The sequence below is a fragment of the Neoarius graeffei genome, chromosome 20 (genome assembly GCF_027579695.1).
Source record: "Neoarius graeffei isolate fNeoGra1 chromosome 20, fNeoGra1.pri, whole genome shotgun sequence".
In the NCBI taxonomy this organism is placed as follows: domain Eukaryota; kingdom Metazoa; phylum Chordata; class Actinopteri; order Siluriformes; family Ariidae; genus Neoarius; species Neoarius graeffei.
The window spans coordinates 65,437,821-65,462,820 of record NC_083588.1 but is presented as its reverse complement, the minus strand read 5'-3'; the positions used below and the strand labels follow the sequence as shown (position 1 = coordinate 65,462,820).

The 25,000-nt window shown below is 40.9% G+C and overlaps 1 protein-coding gene across 1 annotated transcript in view; it reads left to right on the top strand.

Annotated features, from left to right (window-relative positions):
• Positions 1 to 25,000, top strand: part of shank1 (SH3 and multiple ankyrin repeat domains 1) — a 115,408-nt gene that overhangs the window by 4,794 nt on the left and 85,614 nt on the right. The window contains exons 2-4 of the mRNA XM_060902699.1: positions 11,108 to 11,311; positions 20,563 to 20,634; positions 20,842 to 20,950. Of these exons, the coding sequence (XP_060758682.1) occupies positions 11,108 to 11,311; positions 20,563 to 20,634; positions 20,842 to 20,950 (385 nt within the window). The remainder of the gene's footprint in view (positions 1 to 11,107; positions 11,312 to 20,562; positions 20,635 to 20,841; positions 20,951 to 25,000) is intronic.

Here is a 25,000-nt window from a genome sequence, read left to right as displayed (position 1 = left end):
TGTTTGTTTAAATGTGTGAATCCAAGAAAACAAGGAGGAAGTTGAAAGGATAATTCACAGACACCTTTTTGTTCAACTAAGCTCCCACCAAATTTTAATTGGTCAAGATGACAAGATCGGAGAACACACACACACACACACACACACACACACACACACACACACTTCCCCTTTGTTCAGCGCTGGTCAACTGTTTCGCAATCGAACAATTAGCAGTCCTGCAACATAATTAAAACTAAAATGCTCGTCATCACTTTATGTCGCGTGTCGAGTGTGTGAACATCAACACTCATCTGAGCTTATGGATGTTAAAGGATTAAAGGTCACATGGTGCTGAAAAAACATCCCTCACTCAATTAACACACTTTCCACAGTGTCAGTCAGTCTCAGTGAAGGGGGCGTGGCTTATCACTACTATATTCTAATTATTCCTATTGTTATGTTTAATGCTGTGGAACATCTGCAGAACAAGTTAGTTCCTGTTCTCACTTAGGTTATGGCAAATATTAACAGTCATTCAAGTTATAGCTTCATCTCGGACTGTTACGAAGCACTGACACTGGAGACTCCTTCCATAACTAAAATAATAAAGGGCTTATTATAGAAAACTTCACTATGATGCACTTTTCTTTGTTAAGTATATCATCTAATCGCATTATGTACGTGTATATATGTACTAGTGCAACTCAAACAATTAGAATATCGTGAAAAAGTTCATTTTTTCGTAAATTAATTCAAAAAGGTAAACTTTCATTTATTCTACATTCATTACACAGAAAGTGAAATATTTCAGGAGTTTTTTTGTTTTAATTTTGATGATTCTCATGAAAATCAGAAATCCAGTTTCTCAAATTATTAGAATATTTCCTAAGATCAATCAAAAAAGGATTTACAATACAGAAATGTCCAACTTCTGAAAAGTCTGTTCATTTATACACTCAGTACTTGGTTGGGGCTTCTTTACCATGAATTACTGCATCAGTGGGGCATGGCATGGAGGCAGTTAGCCTGTGGCGCTGCTGAGGTGTTATTGAAGCCCAGGTTGCTTTGATAGATGAGCTGAAGGCTGCTGTAGTTTTGGGTCAGGCGTTTCTCATCTTCCTCTTGACAATCACCCATAGATTCTCTCTGGGGTTCAGCTCAGGCAAATTGGCTGGCCAATCAAGCACAGGAATATCAGGGTCAGAAAACCATTTGGTAGTAGTTTTGGCACTGTGGGCAGGTGTAAGTCCTGCTGGAAAAGGAAATTGGCATCTCAATAAAGCTTATCAGCAGATGGAAGCATGAAGTGCTCTAAAATCTCCTGGTAGACGCTGCGTTGACTTTGGACTTGATAAAACCCAGTGGACCAACACCAGCAGATGACACGGCACCCCAAATCATCACAGACTGTGGAAACTTCACACTGGACTTCAAACCCCTTGGATTCTGAGCCTCTTCACTCTTCCTCCAGACTCTAGGATCTTGATTTCCAAATGAAATTCAAAATTTATTGAAAAGAGGACTTTGGACCACTGAGCAACAGTCCAGTTCTTTCTCTCCTTAGCCCAGGTAAGACGTTTCTGACGTTGTTTCTGGTTCAGAAGGGGTTTGATATTAGGAATGTGATAGTTGTACCCTCTTTCCTGAAGGCATCTGTGCATGGTGGCTCTTGATGCACTGATACCAGTCTCAGTCCACTCCTTATGAAGCTCTCCCAAGTTCTTGAATCGACTTTTCTTGATGATCCTCTCAAGGCTGCACTCAGCCCTGTTGCTTGTGCACCTTTTCCAGCCAGTCTTTTCAGCAGTGACCTTCTGTGGCTTACCCTCCTTGTGGAGGGGGTCGATGATCGTCTTCTGGACAACTGTTGAGTCAGCAGTCTTCCCCATGATTGTGGTTGCATGTACTGAACTAGACCAAGAGATACCCAGTATTTATGCTGTTTTACTCAAACTCAAAATGAAATATTCTAATAATTTGAGATACTGGAATTCTGATTTTCATGAGCTATTATATTTAATCAAAACAAAAGGCTTGAAATATTTCACTTTATGTGTAATGAATATAAGAAAGTTTACCTTTCTTAAATTATATTACAAACATTTTTTTCACGTAAAAAGTTTCAGTGTATACTGTGTAAATTTATGCAGAGTGAAAAGACTTTATAGCCCAAAATTCTTTCCTATAAATCTTTCAACCAGAATAAGACTATGAACAATAAACACAATAAGAATCTAAATGAATGAATGAATGAATGAATGAATAAATAAATAAATAAATAACCATTTGATTAGACAGTGAAAAGAAAAAAAGACTCCAAAACTGCTAACTTTTTTTTCCCCATTCCTGGTTGAGAGTACGTTGTGCGCATTCTGGCTGCTGCTTCTCACCAGAGCTTTTTTATTTTATTTTCTCTCCTTTTTTTAAAATTTATATATTTTTCTTTTTTCTGTTTGTTTGTGTAGTTTGATGTTTGTTTGTTTTGTCTGCCGGTTGTGGTGTAGCAGCTCCGGACCCAGTTTTGGGCGTCGGTTCCCTCCAGGCCTTGGTTCGCCGTGGGTGATGCCTGCGCTCCCAGCTGTGGACTGCAGTGAGCTCATTGCTCATTTTAACATCATGGTTGTCCAGCGCTCTGTGCTTTAGTGCTTGACGTGATGTTGCTCGGTGGCGTCGTGGCAGCTGTGCAGGCGGTTTGGGACACACCAGCGCTCTGCGTGGCGGTGCTTCTGTGCTCGCTTTGTGGATCCATGGCCTGGTGTTCCAAGTGATGTTGCTGGCGGCGTCACGGCGGCTGTGCTGGTCGTGTGGGACTTGTTTTCGTGCACCTTTTGGTGGGACTGTGGCTGCTACACCACTGGAATGACATCCTGACCTCTATTTGGTGGACTTTTTTTTTCTTTCTTTCTGCCTATAATTGTAAAGTGACCTTGGGTTTTGAGAAAGGCGCTATATAAATTGAGCCTATTATTATTATTATTATTATTATTATTATTATTATTATTATTATTATTTAACATTAGTTCCTTCGTTGAAACTCTCCTCACTGAAAAAACTGTGTACGATGTTTCATTTATGAAGAAGCCAAAAATTATGGTCCTCTTGGAATGAGAAAAGCTTTTTCCCTCCTTTCCCTCTCTGTCATTATTTTAGCATCTGTCCAACATCCTCTTCTTTTCTCTTGCCATCTCTACGTCAGAGTTTTGTACGTGAATAATCCCGGCACTTCGGGCCTGTTCTACATCGCAGCTCATTTGGCCTTGATCAGCCATAATTGCTGTGTAATTGCACTTTAATGAGATTGGGGAGAGCCGAGTGGTGCACAAACACACGAGCCTGTGGGACAGCACCCAGGGCCTCATGAACACACCCTCACAAGTGCACAAACACACACTGTACATATGGACACATGATAATACCTTCAACACTGATGAGAAAACAGACACACTAATAACCCTGAACCGGCCCCTTAATCACTCCGATTAGGACTTCATTATAGGGTAATAAACACTGTCATGACACTCTAATTGAAGTGAAGTACCCTACGTGGGCTGCATATTTACATTGAGTTTACAAGTTTGGAAAACAGCTGCATATTTTGGGCAGATGTCAAAGCAGCATAATTTCTTTCTTAATTATTTCCCATTTTCTTCCCCACTAGATTCTCCAGAGTTATCCTTGGCCTCTTGGTTATTTCTTTGACTAATCCCCCTTATCCCCTCTTGAGCCACTCACTCACTCACTGACTTGACCATCACCAGGACACTACATAAAGTAGAACAGTGGGGAGCTGTATGAAACCCAGTTTGAAGTTTCCCAAAAGCCATGTTGAAGTAAACCTGTGGAAAAAGGTTTTCTGGTCTGATGAGACCGAAAAATGAACTTTTTAGCCCAACATCGCTCATCACCCTGAGAACACCATTCCTGCAATGAAGCATGGTGTTGGTAGCATTGTGTTCAGAGTTACCCTGAGCCTCTTGGTTGCTTCTCTGACTAATCACCTCTTAACTCACTCACTCACTGTTGGTGGATTGTTTTCTTCTGGGCAGAGGTGCAGTTATGCTCTACTCTTTCCATTTTTAAAATAATGGAATAATGTTCAAAATTTGGATTTTTTGTTTTATATCCAAACCCTTTTTGGCACACTTCTAAAACTTTGTCCTGGACTTGTCTTGGTAGCTCCTTGGTCTTCATGATGCTATTTGTTTAGGTAACAAACTCTGGGTTCTTCCAGGAACAGGAACTGTTTATATTCAGATCACGTAACACTTTATTTGCACTCACGCCAACTTTATTCAATCAATTATGTGGCTGATGATCACAACAAGAACTAATATAGGGGATTCACAGATCCAAGTGGATGAACACTTATGCTTTTATTCTGTTTGAATAACCTGTAATAACAATTTAAGTCCATTTCAGTTGCAGGTTGTTATGCTACAAAATGTAGAAAAGTTCAAGGGGGGGTGAATACTTATGCAAGCCACTGTACATTTTGTTTTTCATGTGGCCATTAGTACACATTTACAGATGTTCACGAAGCACACATGCGTGTGATGGTCAGGTCCTGAACACAGTGCATGCGGAGGCTCCTCTCCGGTTCTTCCATTCGTTTTGGGGATGAGTGTTGAAGCAGAGTTATATAAGTTCAACAATGTGTTATTACTGCAGGATTATAAATATTACCAAAAAGAAGAAAGAAGGAAGAGAGAAGGATAGAAGAGTGAAAGAGAAGGCTGTAGACTTTAGGTAAATCCATGAAACAGTGTAGGTTGGGATGGAGAGATAATGAGGAGGAGGAAGAGGAGGAGGAGGAACGAATGCTGAGACAACAGCAGGAGAAGCAATAGAATACAACGTGTGCATTAATGTGCCTGTAAGGGCTAAACAAAATGGCAAAAAAGCGAAAGAATGTCTGATCAATGGACACATGAAACAGAGGAATAGTGGAAGAACAAGGGATGCAGAGATGAGAGAACAGGAAAGAACAATAGAAAGAGGGAGAAGAAGGAAGAGAAGGTTATTTCCCTGCAGAACTCATTAAACACTTTCTAAATCCCCCTGCACTTGTCCTGAAGAAAAAGACGAGAGAGAGAGAGAAAGAATGGGTGGAATGAGAGCTCACATGGAAGAGCAGTGAGAAAGATGATACTCATGAAGTGTAATGAGAAATGAGTTTAAAAAAAGACAAGATAAGGCCTGAAGAAAGAAACGAACAATAGAGAGAACAAATAGAGAAAAAGCCCTTGACACACAAAAAAACAGTAGGAAGAAAAAAGACAAGTATATATATACAGAGAGAGATACTGGGACAGATGGGTGGTGGTTGAAGATGGAGGGAGGGTTAGAGTGATGGATGAATGGAGAGGTGGAAAGCTAGAGGAAAAAGGTGAATGAGGAGAGGGACTGAAACTGTAAGAGAGCAAGATAAATAAATGAATAGAGATGGATGGATGGATGGATGGATGGATGGATGGGATATGAGTGGATGGATGAAGAGATAATGGATTTGAACTGGATGGATGAGTACCTGATGAAGAGATTGATGGATGAATGGCAAAATGGTGGAGAGTTGATAGATTGGGAGATGGAGTGGGCAGGTAGATGCTGGAGATGTGAATAAAGAGATGGATGAATAGAGAGAGGATGAAGGGGGGATGGATGCAGAGGTGGATGGATGGTAGGTTGATGCACAGAGAGATGATGGATAGAGATGATGGGTATAGAAATGTTGACTATAGAGACAGATGGATAGATGAAGGGTGTAGAGACAGATGGAGAGATGATGGATGGAGAGATGATGGATATAGAGATGGATGAAATGATGTTGGATGGAGTGATGATGGATATAGAGATGATTGATGGAGAGATGATGGAGAGATGATGATGGATGTGAGATGGTGGATGGAGAGATGATGATGCATGGTGAGACGGTCGATGAAGAGATGATGATGCATGGCGAGATGGTGGCTGGAGAGATGATGATGGATGGTGAGATGGTAGATGGAGAAGAAGATGATGGATGGTGAGATGGTGGATGGAGAGATGATGATAGATGGTGGATGGAGGAGATGATGATGGATGGTGGATGGAGAAGATGATGATGGATGGCGAGATGGTGGATGGATATGATGGATGGTGAGATGGTGGATGGAGAAGATGATGGATGGTGAGATGGTGAATGGAGAAGATGATGATGGATGGCGAGATGGTGGATGGAGAAGATGATGATGGATGGTGAGATGGTGGATGGAGAGATGATGATGGATGGCGAGATGGTGGATGGAGAGATGATGATGGATGGTGAGATGGTGGATGGAGAAGATGATGGATGGTGAGATGGTGAATGGAGAAGATGATGGATGGCAAGATGGTGGATGGAGAAGAAGATGATGGATGGTGAGATGGTGGATGGAGAAGATGATGATGGATATTGAGATGGTGGATGGAGAAGATGATGATGGATGGTGAGATGGTGGATGGAGAAGATGATGGATGGCAAGATGGTGGATGGAGAAGAAGATGATGGATGGCGAGATGGTGGATGGAGAAGATGATGGATGGCGAGATGGTGGATGGAGAAGATGGATGGTGAGATGGTGAATGGAGAAGATGATGGATGGCGAGATGGTGGATGGAGAAGAAGATGATGGATGGCGAAATGGTGGATGGAGAAGATGATGATGGATATTGAGATGGTGGATGGAGAAGATGATGATGGATGGTGAGATGGTGGATGGAGAAGATGATGATGGTGAGATGGTGGATGGAGAAGAAGATGATGGATGGTGAGATGGTGGATGGAGAGATGATGATGGATGGTGAGATGGTGGATGGAGAGATGATGATGGATGGCGAGATGGTGGATGGAGAAGATGATGGATGGTGAGATGGTGGATGGAGAAGATGATGGATGGTGAGATGGTGAATGGAGAAGATGATGATGGATGGCGTGTTGGTGGATGGAGAAGAAGATGATGGATGGCGAGATGGTGGATGGAGAAGATGATGATGGATGGTGAGATGGTGGATGGAGAAGATGATGATGGATGGCGAGATGGTGGATGGAGAAGATGATGGTGAGATGGTGGATGGAGAAGAAGATGATGGATGGCGAGATGGTGGATGGAGAAGAAGATGATGGATGGCGAGATGGTGGATGGAGAAGATGATGATGGATGGTGAGATGGTGGATGGAGAAGATGATGGATGGCAAGATGGTGGATGGAGAAGATGATGATGGATGGTGAGATGGTGGATGGAGAAGATGATGATGGATGGTGAGATGGTGGATGTATCGGAGAGCTGCTCCTGTGCCCTTGCTGTATTAGCTGTCTGTATATTGTCACTGAACTGAATTACTCACTGTTTGCTGTATGAGGTGTGAATAGTTTTTATGTTGAATAATCCGTGGTAATTTCACACCTCACACTGTTCTGGGACGAATTTGTGTGGAACAGTGAGAACATCGGCTCGGTTCTCTGCAGAATTACGGTTCTTACACACCGTTACACTCCACTGTTCCTCACGTTACACTTTATAAAATTTTAATAATCACAGAACACACTCAACCTGTACACACCTAATCACTACTCACTGTGTGTGTGTGTGTGTGTGTGTGTGTGTGTGTGTGTGTGTGTGTGTGTGTGAACACAAACACACACTTGTATGTACAAACTTGTGTACACACACACACTTGTATACACATGCACTTACACATATGCAAACTATCACACACACACACACACACACACACACACACACACACACACACACACGCACACACATTCTATACCATAGTTCATCTTCTAGGGACCGGGATGTTTCCATGACAACCAGCAGCTTGCTTCTCTAATGAGTTGGTTGCCATGGCAATGCAGGTTGGCTGTGCACAAAATGTGTCTTTGTACTGCACAAGGATGGCTGCAGGCCACACACACACACACAGACACACACACACACAGACACACACACACACAGACACAGACATGCAAATGCACATATCATTCATAGGTGTTTCTGTTTTGTGACTTTTCTCTACATTGTAGAATCATACTGAAAACATCAAAACTATGAAATAACATCTGGAACATATCTGGAATTATGTAGTAAACAAAAACGTGTTAAAAAAGCAACAAATATTTGAAATTTTTAGATTCTTCAGTGTATCCAGCATTTCTCTTGATACCCAGCATTTCCTGTACACACTACTGTCATTCTCTTAACCAGCTTCATGAGGGAGTCACCTGGAACGCTTTTCAATTAACAGGTGTGTCTCGTCAAAAGGTCATTAGTGGACGAGTTTCTTGTGTGTTTCTTAATGTGTTTGAGATCACACAGTAAACAGTAAATAATAAAAATACTCTCTAAATAAATGGGGGGGGGGGGGAATCTGCAGATCTGGTTCTGAACACAATCTCTGAAGTCATCACCTGAAGTTCTAGAGATGCTAGAGTTTGAAAATTAAATGAAAAATTAAATGTACCCATTTGAGCTGAACGACATGGTGATCAACACGTTTCTTTCGGTTTGCATTGAGGGAAATTTTAACAAGAATTCAGTGTTGTAAGGTACGTGTGTTGTAGTTGAGTTACAAATAAGTGGAAATTGAGAAAACAGCTGTTTTATGTTGTAAAAAAAATTAAATATTGACTTTTCACAGAGTCAAATACAGATAAAATAAAAATATATGAAAGTGTTTATGGAGAGCTTTTAAGAGCAGAGAAAAAATTAGCAATAGAAAAGATACAAAGATACGAGCAAAAAGTGGAATATAAAATAACTAATAATAAAACAAAAAAAAAATCAAAGACCTAAATATATAATACCATACATGCCAACTTTTCAAAATTCTCATGGGGGAGAAAAGTGCGTGAACGACATTTTCAATTGGCTGAGGGTTTGATGCGCAGTTGAAACGATAAAAACAGTGGATCTCAATTAATTGCAAACCATTTGAAATTTATACAATTAAAGAGTTTTTGAATTGTTGATATTGTTCTATCAGTTCCTGTAGGTTATGGGATTCATGTATCAGGCCTGAGAGGGCTCAGAGTGGAAAATCTGAAATAACACTCGTCTTGAATTTTAATATAATAACAGTGAAAGGGAAGTCTTAAATCAGATTTTTAGCTGAAAAATCTCCTGCCTGAATATTGTATCCATACAGAGACCCACAGAAAATAACACAAGTGATGCTTTAGAAGAATGTTTATCATTTCTTAAAATAGTCACAGTGAATGAAAGTATTATTGGATTGCATCAAATGTGTTTTCCTTCTGTAAGCTCATGTAAAAATACAGAGAACTATAATATCATATATAAATTAAATAAAATTTTAATAAGATTTAACCAAAATAGTAACAACTCAATTAAATAAATACTGCACTGTCTTAAGCCTCGGTCACAACTGGCCGTACGTGCTCCTACGGCCGGTCTACGTGCAAAAAACGCACGAAGGGCGCGCGTGAAACGCACGGAGAGCGCGCGTGAAACGCACAGAGGGCGCGCGTGTGACGTGCTGATTTTCAAGCCATAGACTGGCTGCAGACCGGCCGCAGAGATTCTTTGTCGTGCCAAACAAACTCTACGGGCGCTTACGTTTTTTTCAGGTTGCAAGACAAACTTACGGCCAACGTGCGTCTTTCTCCACGAACAAAAAAAAAAAAAAAAACGCAGCAATTTGGGAAACGCCAAAAATCGCACGGCCAAAAAATCGTACGTCCGGTTGTGACCGAGGCTTTAGTGCGACTAAAATGCATCTCTCTCACTAAACACTTTCCAACAGAATTTTTAAAAAGCACTAGAAATCCTATCAAAATCCTCTCGGAATGCAGCAAAGGAATTTGCTCATTTGCAAACTTTGACTGAAAGTTTTCAAACAAAATGTAAAAATGGTTCTATAAATCCTACCATACTATCACAATATACTCCACAAAGAAATTCACTCGAATGCAACATTTCAGTCCGACCAAAACACACTCACTAGTAATCTTTCACTTAAAACCTCAGAACTCGATCAAAATCAGTCTCTTTCCAGATAATTCACTTGTAAACTTTCACTTAAAACTTTCAAACATAAATTCCAAATAGCACTAAGACACGACCGCACTGTTCAAATACACTCACCAAACACATTCTCTGTCCTGCAAAATTTCACTAAACACTTTAAAAGTTGTCCAGTTTGTTTCTGAAATGCTACGGAAGACGAGTTTAATTTCACACTCGAATGTCCATTATATTCTGATTTAAGGAATCTTTACCTTAAAATGTGTAACTGGTTGGTCGAACATTTGCTGATCCACGGAAATTCATTCTCCCATGCAGCCTGGGATTTGCATTCATATTTTTGCCGTGTGGTATTGGGTTTAGTGGCCATGATGAATGACTGCTTGTAAAAAATGTCGGACAGCCCGGGTGAATTACGGAAGTGTCTGTCGTTCTGGTCGTTGATTGGTTAAAAATCAGTTGACATCAGCAATGTTTCTCATATGATTCTGACTGGACATAATCGGGAGTATTTTTAACTTGGTGATAGGGATTTCCCCAAACCGGGAGATTATCCAGTTTTTAACAAATACGATCAGGAGGCGGGAGACGGAGGCTAAAATCGGGAGCCTCCCGCCGAAATCGGGAGGGTTGGCAAGTATGTAATACAAAACAGATAACAATATTAAAAAATATAAAATAAATAAATAAATAAATAAAACATCCAAATGAAATTGGCTATTCAATGAATATTTCACTTTTAAAGTCTTATTAAATATTTAAAAAAATTTAAAACAACAACAAAAAGTTATAATAATGATAATAATGAAATACCAACTTTCATTAAATGTTGGTTTTATTAATTTGAAATAAGGGGATATAAATTTTTGCACTCAGCTGTAGGTAGAAGATATAAATGTGTAAAAATTGTCACTGCAGTTTTTTTTCTTTTTTTTCTTAAAAAAAGAGGCAAAAATCACAGTGGAGCTCTGAATTTGTGCTGAAAACATGATACAGTTGCTGCATCATAACATGCAATATTCAATCAGGTTCCAGTATGCAAATGCAGGCCATGTCACTCTGGTTTAGCCCTCTGTGTCTGTCTGTCTGTATGTCTCTCTCTCTCTCTCTCTCTCTGCAGAAGTGTTTGCGGTTTAACCCCGAGGCGACGGTATGGAAAGCGAAGCAACAGGTGCTGTGCAGTCTCACCGAGTCTCTGAGAGACGTCCTGAACTATGGCCTTTTCCAGCCAGCTACAGACGGACATGACGCCAAGTTCCTGGAGGAGGAGAGGCCACTCCGAGATTACCCACAATCCTTTGAGAAAGGAGTGCCTTACCTGGAGGTAGCATTCATTGGACTGTAGATAAAACTGGCCGTGGTAAAAAGTCAGAATGATTGTGTTCTTCATGAGAGAGTGAGGCGTAGGGGCTAGGGTGTAGGGGTTAAGGGTTAGCTGTAGGGTGGTTAAGGTTAGTGGTATGTTATGTATAGGGTATGAAGGCTAGTGTAGGGTGTAGGATATTAAAGGGGAACTGAAGTCATTTTTAAACTTGCTTTATTTCTTAATTAACGTGTTATTCAATTACGTTTTCTGTTTTAGTAACCTTATATCATGACTCGTATTGGCAACTAATTGCAATTAAATATTCCACTTATCGGCCTGTTCGGTTTTTAGCCATGTTGAATTTAGTTCGTTTGGTCCACGGCAGGCGTCGCTTATCCACGCGATCTTCACGAGACTTGTGCAAAACTTCGAAACGTGAAGTGTCAGCCAGGTGTCAGTGCTGCCATTTTGAAAACTGTTTTCCAAATGAAATATTGCACAAAAACGAGTTTAAATGACGATTACTGCTGACTTTTTTCAAACTTTCCTGATTGCTATCAAAACAAACAAAACTTCCGGCTTGATTACGTCAGCATTCGAAAGAGGGCGCGCGCGTCTTTTGACAATGTTGGCAGATGTTGGTCACTTTCCCTGTGTCTGAAATTGCTCCCTGGGCACTATATAGTGGGGACGCCATTTTGTAGTGCTGTCCAAAACCTTAGTGAGGATTATTTACACCCTATATAGTGCACTCAAAGTATCCCACAATGCATTATGAAAAGTAGCGTACAACGATGGTCACTAACAAAAGCAATATATCCCATCATGCATTGCAGTCACGCTGAAAGAAATCAAATTAAAAGTCTGAAATGTGATTTAATAAAAGGCAGCGGCAACGAAGAAAGGATTCAGCCTTGATTTAAAAGAACTGAAAGCTGCAGGTACTGTGTATTGATTAATGTGGGAAATGCGCTCAGTATAATATGGATTTATCACAAAAACACATGCGTGTATTTATTATTTTGAAACCCAGCAGCCGACTGATCTGGTACGTTATAATTGTGCGACAGTAATGATGTAAATACCAGCGTGACGGACTAGTGTCCGAAAGAGTTTTTTCATTTTACCAATGAGCTCACTGTATAGTCCTCTTTATTGTAATTCCCTATATAGGGAGTAGGGAGTAGTGAATGAGTGAGCAATTTCGGACACAGGGTTTGATTTCCGCGGTACGTTTTATTTCCGTCCTACGATGTCTCGCAAGGTCTCAATGAATCTCATTTACAGCCATTGCTTTGACATATGGACTGATATATTACAGAGCATATTTCAAACACTCATAACTTGCTATAGCAGCGACAAAATAGCGATCAAAAATACATTCCTATATTTAATAAAATGAGATAAATAGAATTTTGATAATAAAAAATTTGCCTTCAGTTCCCCTTTAAGGCTAAGGGTTAGCTGTTGGAGGATGTGGTTTATGAAGTGTAGGGGTAGTGTGTAGGGTGTATAGTATAGACTATAGTGTCCAGGGCATAGTGTGTATGGTATAGTGTGTATGGTATAGTGTGTATGGTATAGTGTGTATTGTATAGTGTGTAGGGTGTAGGGTGTAAAATAAGATAAGATAAACTTTATTGATCTCCAAAAGAGGGAATTCACATATTACAGCAGGTCCAAAGCAGAAAATGAGAGGGAAAGAGTGCATAAATGAAATGAGAAAAAAACAAAAACACAGTGCATAATAGAAATGCTGGATCTATCTATCTATCTATCTATCTATCTATCTATCTATCTATCTATCTATCTATCTATCTATCTATCTATCTGTGTGTGTGTGTGTGTGTGTGTACACACACAGTGGTGCTTGGAAGTTTGTGAACCCTTTAGAATTTTTTAATATTCCTGCATAATTAGATTAGATTAGATTAGATTAGATTAGATTAGATTAGATTAGATTAGATTAGATTAGATAGAACTTTATTGATCCCTTTGGGCGGGTTCCCTCAGGGAAATTAAAATTCCAGTAGCATCATTACAGGATAAACAGAGAATAGAAAATAGAGAAAAACTTCAAGTAAATTAAATTAGGTTGTAAGACTTTGAGCAGGTGGGTGGAGCACAGAAGTACGGCAGGCCAGAACTGAGTTGCAAAAACTCTTTATTGTGACACTTTTCAGTCGACACAATCTCCCAGCCACACAGACGCACACACACATCAGTCGTCTGGTTGGGGAGAGAGCTCCCTTCCTCTGCTCTCTCTCTCCTTATATAGGGCGCGGTCACTGGGACAGACACACAAACACAGGTTAATTGACATCAGGTGCAGTGATTCTGCCACTTACCTTCCCTGACTCCGCCCTCTGGTCACAGACCGATGCTTGACCATGCCCCCGCTGCCACATTTGCATATACAAATATAAAAAAGACTAAGATATGGGGAAGACAAAGGGGAAAAAAAAAGTCCAACAGAAGAGGTATTGCACATTATATTGCACATTGTCCAGTATTGCTTATTGTCAGGCTAGGCTATGTGACCTAAAACATCATCAGATTTTCACACAAGTCCTAAAAGTAGATAAAGAGAACCCAGTTAAACAAATGTGACAAAAATATTATACTTGGTCATTTATTTATTGAGGAAAATGATCCAATATTACATATCTGTGAGTGGCAAAAGTATGTGACCCTTTGCTTTCAGTATCTGGTGTGACCCCCTTGTGCAGCAATAACTGCAACTAAACGTTTGCGGTAACTGTTGATCAGTCCTGCACACCGGCTTGGAGGAATTTTAGCCCGTTCCTCCGTACAGAACAGCTTCAACTCTGGGATGTTGGTGGGTTTCCTCACATGAACTGCTCGCTTCAGGTCCTTCCACAACATTTCCATTGGATTAAGGTCAGGACTTTGACTTGGCCATTCCAAAACATTAACTTTATTCTTCTTTAACCATTCTTTGGTAGAACGACTTGTGTGTTTAGGGTCGCTGTCTTGCTGCATGACCCACCTTCTCTTGAGATTCAGTCCATGGACAGATGTCCTGACATTTTCCTTTAGAATTCGCTGGTATAATTCAGAATTCATTGTTCCATCAATGATGGCAAGCCGTCCTGGCCCAGATGCAGCAAAACAGGCCCAAACCATGATACCACCAGCACCATGTTCCACAGATGGGATAAGGTTCTTATGCTGGAATGCAGTGTTTTCCTTTCTCCAAACATAACGCTTCTCATTTAAACCAAAAAGTTCTATTTCAGTCTCATCCATCCACAAAACATTTTTCCAATAGCCTTCTGGCTTGTCCACGTGATCTTTAGCAAACTGCAGACGAGCAGCAATGTTCTTTTTGGAGAGCAGTGGCTTTCTCCTTGCAACTCTGCCATGCACACCATTGTTGTTCAGTGTTCTCCTGATGGTGGACTCATGAACATTAACATTAGCCAATGTGAGAGAGGCCTTCAGTTGCTTAGAAGTTACCCTGGGGTCCTTTGTATCCTCACCGACTATTACATGCTTTGTTCTTGGAGTGATCTTTGTTGGTCGACCACTCCTGGGGAGGGTAACAATGGTCTTGAATTTCCTCTATTTGTCCACAATCTGTCTGACTGTGGATTGGTGGAGTCCAAACTCTTTAGAGATGGTTTTGTAACCTTTTCCAGCCTGATGAGCATCAACAACGCTTTTTCGGAGGTCCTCAGAAATCTCCTTTGTTCGTGCCATGATACACTTCCACAAACATGTGTTGTGAAGATCAGACTTTGATAGATCCCTGTTCTTTAAATAAAACAGGGTGCCCACTCACACCTGATTGTCGTCCCATTGATTGAAAACACCTGACTCTAATTTCACCTTCAAATTAACTGCTAATCCTAGAGGTTCACATACTTTTGCCACTCACAGATATGTAATATTGGATCATTTTCCTCAATAAATAAATGACCAAGTATAATATTTTTGTCTCATTTGTTTAACTGGGTTCTCTTTATCTACTTTTAGGACTTGTGTGAAAATCTGATGATGTTTTAGGTCATATTTATGCAGGAATATAGAAAATTCTAAAGGGTTCACAAACTTTCAAGCACCACTGTACTGTACACACACACACACACACACTAAAAATATTGCATTACCAAATAGATAAATATTGCACAGGAGGTTGAGTTGAGTGAGTGAAATATTAAAATAAACACTGCACAGACAACTTTAAGGACTGTAGAGAGAATGCTTTGAACAGTTATTACACACAGATATAAACAGGGATGATAAATACTGTGGACAGATAGTGACAGTAGACAGACTAATGAATTAAGTAATATTACTGAAATATATTGCCTGCGATATTATTGTGCTGTGAGCTGTTATGTTATAACTGGTGTGTGATGGTAACCAGTGACAACAGTGGTTGTTTTGATGTGCTGCGGTTTGAGAGTCTGACTGCCGTCGGGACGAAGGACCTGTGGTAGTGCTCCCTCTTGCAGTGTGGGTGGAGCAGTCTGTTGCTGAAGGAGCAGCTCATGGCCCCCCACAGCCTTGATGAGAGGAGTTGTCTAAAATGGATGACAACTTGGCTAACGTCCTCCTCTATGGATTCTAGAGGACAGACGAGGACAGAGCTGTCCCTCTTTACCAGTTTGTTTAGTCTTTTCCTGTCCCTCTCAGTGCATCCACTTCCCCAACAGACTACTGCGTTGAGGACAGCTGATGCCACCACAGTGTCATAAAATGTTTTTGATAGTGTCCTGCCCACACCAAAGAACCTTACTATCTTCAGCATGCGGAGACATCTTTGACCTTTGTTGTAGAAGACATCTGTGTAGTCTGACTGGTCCAGTTTATTATTGAGGTGAACACTTGGGTATTTGTATGTTCCCACCATCTCAATATCCAATCCCTGGATGTTCACTTATGTAGTTAAGGGCTTCTTCCTGTGGAAATCTTTCATCATCTCCTTTGTCTTGCTGGTGTTTATGTGAAGGAGATTCACCTCACACAAGTTGGCATAGTCCTTGATAACCTCCCTGTATTTTTGTTCATTCTCCTCTGGCATGCATCCAACGATGGCTGTATCATCTGAGAACTTCTGGAGGTGACAGCTGCCCATGTTGTAACTGAAGTCCAGTGTGTACAGGGTGAACAGAAAGGGGGAGAGGACCGTACCCTGTGGGGCTCCTGTATTCCAAATCACCACATCAGACAGTCCTGTAGCCTCACATACTGTGGTCTATTGGTGAGGTAGTCGATTATCCATGCAGCCAGGTAGCAGTCTACTCCTGCTCCCTCTAGCTTCCCCCTGAGCAGTGATTGTTTTGAAGGTATTGAAAAGTAAAAAAATCATGGCCCTCACAGTGCTCGCAGGGTTTTCAAGGTGTGAAAGGGATCTGTGCAGCAGGAAGGTGACTGTCAGCCACACCGATGCCTGCTTGACAAGTGAATTGCAGGGGGTCTTGCCTTGATCTCACCAGAGGTTGGAGGTGGTTGAGTATGAGCTTTTCCATGGTTTTCATCAAGTGAGATCTTAAGGCCACTGGTCTAAAGTAGTTGAGCAACCTGAGGTGCACAGTCTTTGGAACTGGAACCATACAGGAAGTTTTCCACAGGACTAAGGGTATATGGTATCACAGGATGTGAAGGATGTAGGTATTGTGTTTAGGGTCTGTGGTATAGCCTTCTTCTTCTTTCGGCTGCTCCCGTTAGGGGTCACCTAACATATTCTCTCATTCTCATTATCTCTAGCCGCTTTATCCTTCTACAGGGTCGCAGGCAAGCTGGAGCCTATCCCAGCTGACTACAGGCGAAAGGCGGGGTACACCCTGGACAAGTCGCCAGGTCATCACAGGGCTGACACATAGACACAGACAACCATTCACACTCACATTCACACCTACGCTCAATTTAGAGTCACCAGTTAACCTAACCTGCATGTCTTTGGACTGTGGGGGAAACCGGAGCACCCGGAGGAAACCCACGCGGACACGGGGAGAACATGCAAACTCCACACAGAAAGGCCCTCGCCGGCCCCGGGGCTCGAACCCAGGACCTTCTTGCTGTGAGGCGACAGCGCTAACCACTACACCACCGTGCCGCCCACCTAACATATTTGATATATAAATCAAATCAGCATATTTGATTTCCTTCCTTCCCATGCCACAAGGCATATCAGGCAGCACCAATCTCCATTTCAGTAGCCCTTGGCCTCTCACCTATTACATCGTGAGGGTTGCAGTGGGGGGCTGGTCCTCTGGTAACTGCGAGAGTTTGACTCCCTATTCATATCTCTATTGTGGTGTGTCTCGCCAGATGGCAGTAAGTACCACACCGGATTTTACCTTACACCGGATGCCCTTCCTCCCATGGACTGGCACCAAGCATGGGCTTTTGCAACCCCAGTGCCTGGCTATTTTTACCCAAAGTATTTGAACTGTGGGGGAAACTGGAGCATCCAGAAGAAACCCACACAAATATGGGGAGAACATGCAAACTCCACACATAAAGGCCCCCATCAGCCGTGAGGTTTGAACCCTGAACTTTCTCGCTGTGAGGCGACAGTGCTAACCACTACACCACCGTGCTGCCCAGGGTGTATGGTATAGTGTGAAGGGTGTAGGGTGTAAGGTGTATGGTATAGTTTGTAGGGTGCATGGTATAATGTGTAGGGTGTATGATGCATGACATAGTGTGCAGGGTGTAGGGATAGAGTGTGTAGGGTGCATGGTGTAGGGTACAGGGTATATGATGTATGGTATAGTGTGTAGGGTGTATGGTATTAGTGTGCAGGGTGTAGGGATAGAGTGTGTAGGGTGCATGGTGTAGGGTATAGGGTATATGATGTATGGTGTAGGATGTATGACAGTGTGTAGGGATAGAGTGTGGTGTGTGTGATTGAAATGATCTGTATGTGGTTTATTACATCACTGGTTCCTCAGATCGTTTGTTGCCGTGGTGATTTCTCAGTTCTGCATTAAGGTGAGTCATGACTTTGGGAAATAAACAAATATTGATGAATTCATAAAGCCTCCACGCTCAATTTAAAACACATGAAAAAGCCAGGGTTTTATTTCTAAGATCCTGATTTGTGCAGAATTAGTTTAGATTATTAGATTAGATAAAATTACTTGATTAAATTAGAGATTATAATAGATTTGATTAGATAATGAATTGGATGTCAGATGAAAGTCCTCAGCCAAGCGACGTCGTTCTGCTGATTTCATTTTATCTCTCAGAGGGAATTGAATTCTCTTTTTACTCGCGTTATCTGACTGATGTCCTTGTTGAATGCTGAAAATCGTTCTTGGACGGAGTGTGTGTGCTGGAACACGATGCTGTGAGAGTTTGGGGACAGACGAGCGTAAAGATGTGAATTCTGAAATTCACAGAAGTATAAAAGTAGTAGTACCATGAGTATCATAAAAATCATACTGCTTTATTTTATGGTAATGTAACACCATACTGTTTAACAGGTATTCAAAAATATATCGTAAGTTCTGTCCAAGAAACTTGATTCAGGTTCTGGTTGAGTCACATGATTCAGATCCGTCCTGTGTCAAGTGATTCTGATTGTTCCTGAGTCGTATGATGAAGATTCTACATGAGTCTAATGATTCATATTCTGCCCAAATCACACGATTTAGATTCTGGCTCAGTCAAATGCTTCAGATTCAGCCAGAGTCACATGATTCAGATTCAGCCTGAGTCATTCAATTCTGCCTGTGTAACATGATTCGGAGTCGAACTGAATTGCACAATTCAGATTCTCCTCCATACTGTTTAAAAGTTATTCAGCAATATATCTAATAAATTATGCAAAAGCTAGTAGTTAATTCGAGATCATGGATTGATAAGTTTCTGACAATATAATTGTTGTAAAATGTCTTACATCTCCGTGTTTTATAATTAATTTTTATAACTTAAGCACATTTTTACAAATCAAGTGAAGCAGAATCTAAAGGGTTAATTTTTTAAAAATAAATAAATGCTTCATTTATAATTTTTATTTACTGTATAAGTAAATAGTTACCAGTGTTGTTATTGATTATATTAGGTATACAGCAGTACTTGATGCTAATATTGATGTTTAGACACGATATTATCAGAAAACACTCACTAATGAATTATTACACAACAGATATTTCCAGCCACGCAATCTGATTGGTTGAAAGATGTTCTATTTTTTTCACTGTTGTCATTAGTCACACTTTAACCACTATATAATGTCATGGAACAAAAATCATTGTTAAAAAACAACAACAACAACAACAACATTATTTTCTCCCTTACTGAACTGACAATAGCAAGAAGTGACACATGCTTTGCTGTCATTTTAGTGATTTGTTCGGGTGATTTCACATCGGACTATTCAGGCTGAGGCTGTGAACGATGTTATTGATGTTTCTTTCGGCTGCTGTTATTGCTGACGGATCGAATGTTTGTACAGCGTTTGGTGTTGTGTAACTCTTAAACATGACACTGTTGCTTTCCTCCTGAATGTCAGATGTGACTTTTCCTTTTCTCTGCCAGTGTTTCTACCAAACGTTCTGTCATGCAATTCTGTAAAAATCAAACAGGTGCCATTACTTTTGGTTAAACAAGGCTTTACTGGTATGCTTACCAGTTTTCCAAACTTACAAGTCATAAAATGGTAACTGTAATGTGTCAGATGATTCAGTTTATGTTTGAATCACATGATTCAGATTCTGCTTGTGTCACGTGATTCCTATATTACCTGAATCTACCTGAGTCACAAGTGAATCAGGCTGAACCTGACTCATGATTCAGTTCTGTCTGAATCATGCATGTGAGATTCTGACTGAGTCGAATAATTTGGATTCTGCTGCCTGGGTCATATGATTCAGATTCTATTCTGCCTAAGTCACTTGATTCAGATTCTGCCCAAGTCAAATGATTCAGAATTTGCCCGAGTCACATGACTCAGACCCTGCCTGAGATCAAATGATTCAGATTCTGCCCGAGTCACACAATTTAGATTCTGCTTGAGTCACATAATTCTGATTCTTCCTCATTTGAGTCACATGATTAAAATTCTTTCTGAATCACATGATTCAATTAAATGATTCAGATTCTGCTTAAGTTATGTGATTCAGATGCATAATTCAGATTGTGCCAGCGATGGCTTGTCTTTTTAACACTCCCGTGATAACATGTCATGAGTTTCCTGTTCACACCCAGAGACGATGTAATAGACACGTCGTAGCGTGTGTAGTGTTGCGTGTCTTTTTTATGCTAATTGTGTCCCTTTGTGTTTCTTTCAGTTCCGCTACAAAACCCGAGTGTATAAACAGACCAACCTCGATGAGAAGCAACTCGCCAAGCTGCACACGAAGGTACCCCGCTGAGAGCTGTTCTGCTTTAATTGGACAGAACTGTGTGTGTGTGTGTGTGTGTGTTTGGGTTTGTATCCCAGATGGAATAGGTGAATTCCTCCATTACCTCATTAGGTAGTTTTACAGCGTGTGTGTGTGTGTGTTGCTTCATTAAGCTGAATCGCATGTCCTTCAGCACCCCCGTGTCATCTCTGTCTCCCCCTACAGGCCAGTCTGAAGAAGTTCATGGAGTACATCCAGTCCAGCAGTGTGGAGAAGGTGGCGAAGCTCCTGGACAAGGGGGTCGACCCCAATTACCATGACCCTGAAACAGGAGGTCAGAGGTCATATTCTTAAACAAAACCACTGAAATCTACAGTCCAGGAAATAAACCATACACTAGAAATTTGCTTTTCGTGGTACTTTGCGAAATGAGCGGGACAAAAAAGTTGGTGTAAACAGGTTTATAGTCGGGTTTTGTTCACTGAAAATGTGTTGCTTCCTAATTAAGAGTTCTTTCATTAAAAAAACAAAACAAGTAAATTAAAGACAGTCATATCTTTAACTTCTTTTTTCTGGACTATGAAGCCCCGCCCCTTTAAAGGTGAACACTGCCAAAGCAGTTGCGCGACTGATCAACATCCCAAATTCACATGTTGAATTTGAAACTTTGTGCAGCTTTGCTTCAAAAAATACACTCCTTTTGGGACTCTATGACGCAAAACTGTTAATCACAGCAAATTAGTTTGAAATCAGCGACAGATGTTTAAATTTGTAATTCTAGAAAAAGAAAGAGGCGCCAATACTTTTACTGAAACTGATGTGATTTTTTTTTTAAAACATACAATGTTTCTCAAAACTCACAAAGGTCACAACAATAACAACAACACTTCTAATAGATAAATAAACAAACAGCCTGAGTTGCTTCATTCACACGTAATATCACTCAATAAGTAACTATTGACACAATTTTTCAAAATTGTGCAAAAAATTCTCCACATGTACATGCTTACACAAAAATAATGTAGAATTTCCTAAAAAAAAGCTGTAACGAGCAGCAAGAATCTGAATGAATTGTAATTAATGATAAACATGAGTCATATGTCACCTTCAGGTTCACTGTGATGTGGTTTTAAAATCCCCAGACGGCCCTGATGATTGTTTTTAAATATGAAATTTTGTATTATTTGATTTAAAAGCATTTTAAAAAGAAAGTAAAAAGATGAAAATTTGGAAATGAGAACATTTTCTCTTGCACTGGACTCTCAACTGAAAAATATAAGAGAAACATTTTAGAAACATTTATAAAACACTTCAGCTGCTTTACGCCTTTTGTACAGATCTTTAAGATGTATTTCATCGCATTTCTCAACTTTTAATATTTCATCACAGATTGGAAATGTAACGTCCATAAAGCTGTCAGTTCTGATGATGGTTATGATTTTGGATGTTTTAATGACTGCGTCTTTATGAGGCGTGTGTTTGGCTCCGTCTAGTGGATGTGCATGAGTGTAGTCTATACTGAAAATCTACAGTCACCAGCCACTTTATTAGGAACACCCATGAGGAACACCCTGCTGTTTTCTGCAGTTCTGTAATCAGCCGATCCCTCGACAGCAGCACGACGCATCAAATCCCACAGATACAAACCAGGAGCTTCAGTTAATGTTCACAGTGTTCAAACATCAGAATGGGAAAAATTGTGACCTCAATTTTTGTGTGGCTTTCTCTCACTGTGGTCTGGGTGTTGGTTTGATCCAGATGGACTGGTTTGAGTATTTCAGAAGCTGCTGATCTCCTGGGGTTTTCACACACAACAGTCTCTAGAGTTTACACAGAATGGTGCAGAAAACAAAAAACACTGAGTGAGTGAGTGACAGTTCTGTGGGTGGAAACAAACGCCTTGTTGATAAGAGAGGGTCAGAGGGAAATGGACAGATTCAAGGTGGTTCGAGCTTTTTTGCCAGGAAGGATATAGTAACTCATATAATCACTCTTTACAACCGTGGTGAGCAGAAAAGCATCTCAGCATGCAACAGCAGAAGAACACATTGGGTTCCACTCCTGCAGCCAAGAACAGGGATCTTACAATCAACAAGTTCCTATTAAAGTGGCCAGAGAGTGTATAAAAGAGACATTTTATCTGTTAAACACTAAGATTGAGTTTAGTGTTCATGTGTATTTCAGACTTAAAAAAAGCTTTTTGTGTTTTTGTTCAGAAGCTCAGTAAACATCACTTCATGAAAAAAAGATAAAATAAAACACACAGTGTCCACAGTTTCCTTCTTTATTTTGTTCTAAATCAGTCAGAACATGTTTCAGTCAGTATGACTCCGCCCCCTTCAAGCCACGCCCAACTGGTATTGGATTCATGAGGTGGAAGCTATGATGATGTGATTGATCATAAAGTTTCACTTTGTACTTTAATATAAAATATAAAACATATTAAACTTTTGGGCGGCACGGTGGTGTAGTGGTTAGCGCTGTCGCCTCACAGCAAGAAGGTCTGGGTTCGGGGGCCGGCGAGGGCCTTTCTGTGTGGAGTTTGCATGTTCTCCCCGTGTCCGCGTGGGTTTCCTCCGGGTGCTCCGGTTTCCCCCACAGTCCAAAGACATGCAGGTTAGGTTAACTGGTGACTCTAAATTGAGCGTAGGTGTGAATGTGAGTGTGAATGGTTGTCTGTGTCTATGTGTCAGCCCTGTGATGACCTGGCGACTTGTCCAGGGTGAACCCCGCCTTTCGCCCGTAGTCAGCTGGGATAGGATCCAGCTCGCCTGCGACCCTGTAGAACAGGATAAAGCGGCTACAGATAATGAGATGAGATATTAAACTTTATTAACAATATCTCATTTTCAAATTGTATATTTATTGATGTATAAATATCAAATATTTTGGATGAAATAATCTCATGAAGGATTTTGTCCTGTATTTAAGGAAATAGTTTGAGGTGAAAGAGATAAAAGGGTGTAAAACAGTGACAAAAACCACTTTGAATGTATCAACAAACAAATAAGTGAGTAAATAAAATCGTGAACTGAATTCTGATCACAGTGTAGATTTGCTGGTGCAAATAATTAGGGAGTTTAATTTTATTTATTTATTTATTTATTTATTTATTTGAGTCATTGGGGATTTTTTTTCCAGAATCTTCCACTGACAGAAAACCAGATCTTCTCTGTTAAACTGCAGATTTTATTAAAATTGCACTTAAAATCAGTGTGACGTTTATTTAATGTTATTTTTGCAATATCGTGACTCTCTACAAAAACAAAGGTGATCGTAGTGATTGCAACAACTATCGCGGAATTTCTCTGCTCAGCATTGTTGGCAAGCTCTTTGCGAGAGTGGTACTGAGAAGACGCCGAGTGTTCACAGAGAGAGTGTACCCTGAGTCGCAGTGTGGATTCAGAGCTAAGCGGTCCACCATCGACATGGTCTTCTCCATCCGACAACTACAGGAGAAGTGTAGAGAGCAATAAAAAACACTCTTCATTGCCTTCATCGATCTTACCAAGGCCTTCGACCTTGTCAGCCGGGATGGTCTTTTCCAGACCCTGAAGAAGATTGGATGACCACCCAAACTCTACAGCATCATCAAGTCATTTCACACCAACACGAAAGGCACAGTTGTCTTTGATGGCTCAACCTCAGAACCCTTCACCATCTGTAGCAGCATGAAACAGGGGTGCGTGCTGGCTTCAACTCTCTTTGGCATCTTTTTCTCGTTGCTTCTCAAGCATGCTTTTGGCTCTTCAACTGAAGGCGTGTACTTAAGAACATGGTCAGATGGGAACCTGTTCACCCTTTCCCGTCTGAAGGCCAAGACTAGAGTCAAGCAGAGGTGCCTCTGAGACTTTCTCTTTGCCGATGATGTTGCCATAACCACTCACTCAGCCCTCGAAATCCAGAGGATGATGAACTTCTTCAGCGAAGCCTGCAAGCAATATGGACTCACCATTAGCACCAAGAAAACGCAAGTCATGGGACAAGGTGCAGATGCAACACTGAACATCAGCATTGGAGTCCATGCACTTGAAATAGTCCACGAGTTCACTTACCTGAGGTCAATGATAGCTGACAACCTATCCCTGGAGAGCCAACTGAACCATTGAATCAGCAAAGCAGCTACCATCATGTCTCACCTGAACAAGAGACCCTGGACAAACAGAAAGCTGATGGAGAAGACCAAGGTGCAGATCTACAGGGCATGTGTGGTGAGTACTCTCCTATATGGAAGTGAGATGTGGACCCTAAAAGCAGCCCAAGAAAAGCAACTAAACACCTTCCACATGCGCTGCCTTTGAAGGATCCTCAAGATCACCTGGAGGGACAAAGTCAGCAGCCAAGCGGTTCTTGAGAGGGCAGGAGTCTCCAGCATGTACTGCCT